This window comes from Sabethes cyaneus, chromosome 3, assembly GCF_943734655.1.
Source record: "Sabethes cyaneus chromosome 3, idSabCyanKW18_F2, whole genome shotgun sequence".
Classification (NCBI taxonomy): domain Eukaryota; kingdom Metazoa; phylum Arthropoda; class Insecta; order Diptera; family Culicidae; genus Sabethes; species Sabethes cyaneus.
The window spans coordinates 837777-841751 of record NC_071355.1 but is presented as its reverse complement, the minus strand read 5'-3'; the positions used below and the strand labels follow the sequence as shown (position 1 = coordinate 841751).

Below are 3975 nucleotides of genomic sequence, written 5' to 3'. Positions count from 1 at the left end.
CTGCCATACTTTCGGTGCAAACGTTCGCAAAAATTGTTTGATGGATTTATTTGCCGAACTAGCAGGATTGGGGACGCCTGCAAAACTAACTTGCCGTTTGCGTCCTCGTGGAACATATTGTTTTACAGCACTCGTTCAATTTTTGCGATCCCTGTTTGTATAAATGGAAATAGAGTGTGTCTTCAACGAGTGCGGTTTAAGTCAGTTTTGGACCAGTTTTTATGTATCTTTCACCCCACAACGCAGAAGCTATTAACACTGACGTTAGTAATGCATTTAACAGAACAGACAAACCATTATTAATCTTCAAATTAGCAAAAACTGGAATAGAAACGAAACTCTTGAAATGGCATTAGTCATATCTAACGGAGCGCAAACAAATTGTCCGCTTTCAAAATACCCTCTCTGACCCAATCCAAGTAATATTTGGGGTTCCCCAACGTGCCCACTTAGGGTCACTTCTTTTCATTTGCACTTAAATGTTATGTCCTTCATGCCAGTTTTTTTCAGTTTCAAATTATTTCAAATTATGCATTATTCTCAATATTTTTCAAGTTATGCATTCAATTTGATGGAATTTACCGATTCATACAATCTTAAAACACGTTTTTGGTCATCGTGACACTCAAATAATACACACAGAAGGTTAACGATACAAGCTTATATTGCTACCAAACAAGTTTACCGTACAGTAGCAGCTGAACTATGCTTATGGGACACTTTTTACCGTACATTTTGTGACAATCCCGCTCCTCGTGTCGCTTTGCAGTGCTGTACTCATCCATCAGTTCCTCCTTCAGTGGAATACTAAGTTCAAAAAACAGCCAAGAGTAAGTTAAAAATCAAACACAAACCCAATCGCAATCATATTATTACCTAAAAACGGTCCGAACAATGTCGTACATCATCGACTTTCCAGTGGCAGGCATCATGTCACGTACCTCACAGATCGACCTCAATATACAAGCTTTCATTGGAAAATCAAACCTTTGAAAAGCAAAAACAAAACGTTTAGAAACACTCATAAACTGGCAATTTTTCCCTTCGAACCTTTCAGCAGCTTCCTTCTCCAGCACACGATACAGTTCCCGTCTCTCCCGATAGTGGTAAAAGTGCTCCCAATCGCGATGGTGCTTGATGTTGAATCGATCCTCCTCTTCCTCCAGCTCGTAGTCGATCTCTTCCGTCCCGTGGAGGGATCGTTTTCGTCGCGGGAAATATCGTTCGATGTAATTCTCCGGCGATGAGTGCCACAAATTGATCGCCTGAGTGCCGTCGTCTTCCTGGTATGGAGATTCCGTCGCTTCCTGGTGATGATGGTACTGACTAGTGTAAATATTTTTAAAATTATCCGACCGGTCTCGACTGTATCCCGGGGGGACCCAAGTTTCTGGGTGGGTTTTCAGGTACTGTTTAACCTCCTCCGCGGTTGGTTCCTGACCGTCGACGTGCATCGGAATCGGTTTCGGCGACGGTGGGGGCATTGGAATCGGCACGGGAATTGGAGTCGGTGGTTTAGGTTTCGGAGCTCCAGGCAGTTCTGCAATTGTGCCTAACCGTAGCGATGCTATGCGATACCGGTAGTCCGGGAGAGGATAGTATATATCCATTTCCAGTAGTAGGAAGTTTGAAGCAGGAGCTTTAAACAGCATATTTTTTGCTCCGACTAGAGTTATCTGCAAAAGTTTTTTGTTGAGGATCACATTTCTTCAGATTTAGAAGAAGAAATTATACTTACAACTAGTTGCCCATTAATTGGAAACAATAGAAAACGTTTCCGTCGGGACAACGATCTATCGCTGGTTCTATTGTGCCAATCGGGATTCCAATCCGAGCTAACAGAAGCACTCCAAATCATTTCGGCACTCAGCAGCAGGATAAAATAGACAACCTTTGCCATACTGGTCCACAAGCAGCGGATCCTCACCATTTCAAATGCAGTTTTCTACTGTCTTTCCGAAACAACAATGAGACTAACCAACCTCAATCGGTCCATTTTCTTCGAACGAAAATAAAAACCACAAATCAAAGCTCTTCTTTGGGAGCCATTTAGCACCATCAAAGCAAGCGTGTGAACTAATTTTGTAAGTCAACCGAGCGTCACTGTAGCGTGACCCAATCGATCAACAACCTCACGACACGATGCGCCAAAAAGCGAAAGTACGAAAGCAAGTTCACTTTTTTTTCTTGCTTTGGTCAGATGGGTCAGCACTGATAATGATGATCTTGATAATGAAAACGATGCTCCTATTTCACACCCCAGCTACAAACTCGGTTTCCATTTAACAATTTATTTTTGTCAGCTATTAAACTTCCAATAAAAATACAATATGATTAAGTGATACAAGAAAAAAAAACCCTAACAGTGAAAGGAACCTTTGTTATACCAACAACAACAGAAAATGTTTCTCTTTCTTCTTGTCGTTTTTTGTTTTAATTTGATTATAGTCACTTTAACAGCTTGGGTCATTCGTGATTTCTGCGGGACGAATTTGTGTAGTGACTTTGAACCCGAGTCCTCGGCGTAAGAGGCGTGACTACACCGTGTTAACCCCTCGTTCTGGTTGTTCTTTAACGTTAGGATGTTGCTCTACGTTATGTTCAACATCTGGTATTCTGTCATCGTCTTTTTCGTTTTTTTTTTCAACATTTTTTGACATGTTTTATTGCTTTTTGTGGCGTCTTCGGTTTGATGGAGTCGTAATTAGTGTCTATTTTGGCATAGTCACTGTTTTACTGACTTGTCTCTTCAGCCAAAGGCATATATTTATAGTCTTTTCGTCGTTTTGTATTGCTGTTTGTTGGCATTTTTGTCACGGTTTTTAACCTTTTCTAGTGTCTTTCAATCATATTTTGTCGTCGTTTGTCTTTTCGTTTACTTGTCTTCACATCTTCGTCATATCTTTTCGCTGGACTGTTTGTTCGTCGTTTATTTGCTGTCTTTCCATCATTCCTTCATCGTCTTTTCGTCACCTTATCGTTGCTTTTTCGAAACCTTTTCGTCGTCTTATTGTCATCGCTTTGCTGCCTTTTCTCCATATTCGGCGTCTCATTATCATTTCTTCGCTGTATTTTTATTGCCCTTTTGCCATCTTTCCATCGTATTTTGGTTTTTAGCCGCCTTTTCTTCGTTTTACTGTCATCTTTTCATCATCTTTCGTCCAGTTTGTAGTATTTTACTTATTGTGTTTTCGTTGGTATTTCGTTTATTCGCCATCAATTCGTAGTCATTTTAGCATGTTTTATCACCTGTTTAGCAGTTATTAAATATCTTTTTCCCATTTTTTGTCGCCTGGAAGGAGCGTCAAATCTAGCTCTGGCTCTTGCAAGCCCCTGCCTAAAGCCTGCTCGCAGATCTAAGCCTTAAGATGACGATCGATGGCCATATCTGGGATTACTTCATGTACATACTGGAACAGCTAAGCTAGGAGGTGTTCTTCTAGTGAGGAGCGGCTCAAACAGCGTCTGCCTCGGGGCGAGTGGCTGAATATGAAACGCTGTATCCTGCAAGCTCTAGCTAAGATGGCAACGGGATGTAAGTATCGCGACCCTGCTGAGGTAGTATACTGTTGATTTGAGATAATCGCCACCACCACAAAGTTTGTTCGATTTTATCGACGTTTTTCGTCGAACAAATAAGGTAGTATACTGAACAACGAAAACGGAAATACCGAACGGATCAATCGATATGGGACACGGCAAACAACAAGGAAACCATAATAGATAACGTTTCACGATCAAATTTACTGAACTCGGTACTTTTTTTTAAGTGTGCAGGATACTGCTGGCTGGCAAAGGGTGAACATGTGCATTCCATAACCTCTGTTCACTAACTCCTATTCCTACCTACACTTCGTTCCGGCTGGAGCGCGCAACCTCGATTGTCGCACGCTAACAGGAAAGGGGGCACAGTGGCTCCAGCCCACATTAAGATGGCAGCCCCGTCAGCGGAATAAGAACCTTAGGTACCGGAAC

The 3975-nt window shown here is 41.7% G+C and overlaps 1 protein-coding gene across 1 annotated transcript; it reads right to left on the bottom strand.

Annotated features, from left to right (window-relative positions):
- Positions 1-668: 668 nt before the first annotated feature.
- Positions 669-1900, bottom strand: LOC128743932 (uncharacterized). The gene is made up of 4 exons (XM_053840636.1): positions 1739-1900; positions 1051-1676; positions 877-987; positions 669-807 (listed from the first exon to the last, which is right to left on the bottom strand). The coding sequence occupies exons 1-4, from the start codon at positions 1898-1900 to the stop codon at positions 669-671; spliced, it is 1038 nt and encodes a 345-aa protein (XP_053696611.1).
- Positions 1901-3975: the final 2075 nt, after the last annotated feature.

Excerpts from the sequence above, each read along its gene's own strand:
- LOC128743932 (XM_053840636.1), bottom strand. The coding sequence starts at position 1,900 with ATGGCAAAGGTTGTCTATTTTATCCTGCTGCTGAGTGCCGAAATGATT. Across the intron at positions 1,677-1,738 it reads CAATTAATGGGCAACTAGTT|ATAACTCTAGTCGGAGCAAA; the intron begins GTAAGTATAATT and ends AAACTTTTGCAG. Across the intron at positions 808-876 it reads ATTGTTCGGACCGTTTTTAG|TATTCCACTGAAGGAGGAAC; the intron begins GTAATAATATGA and ends TTTTGAACTTAG.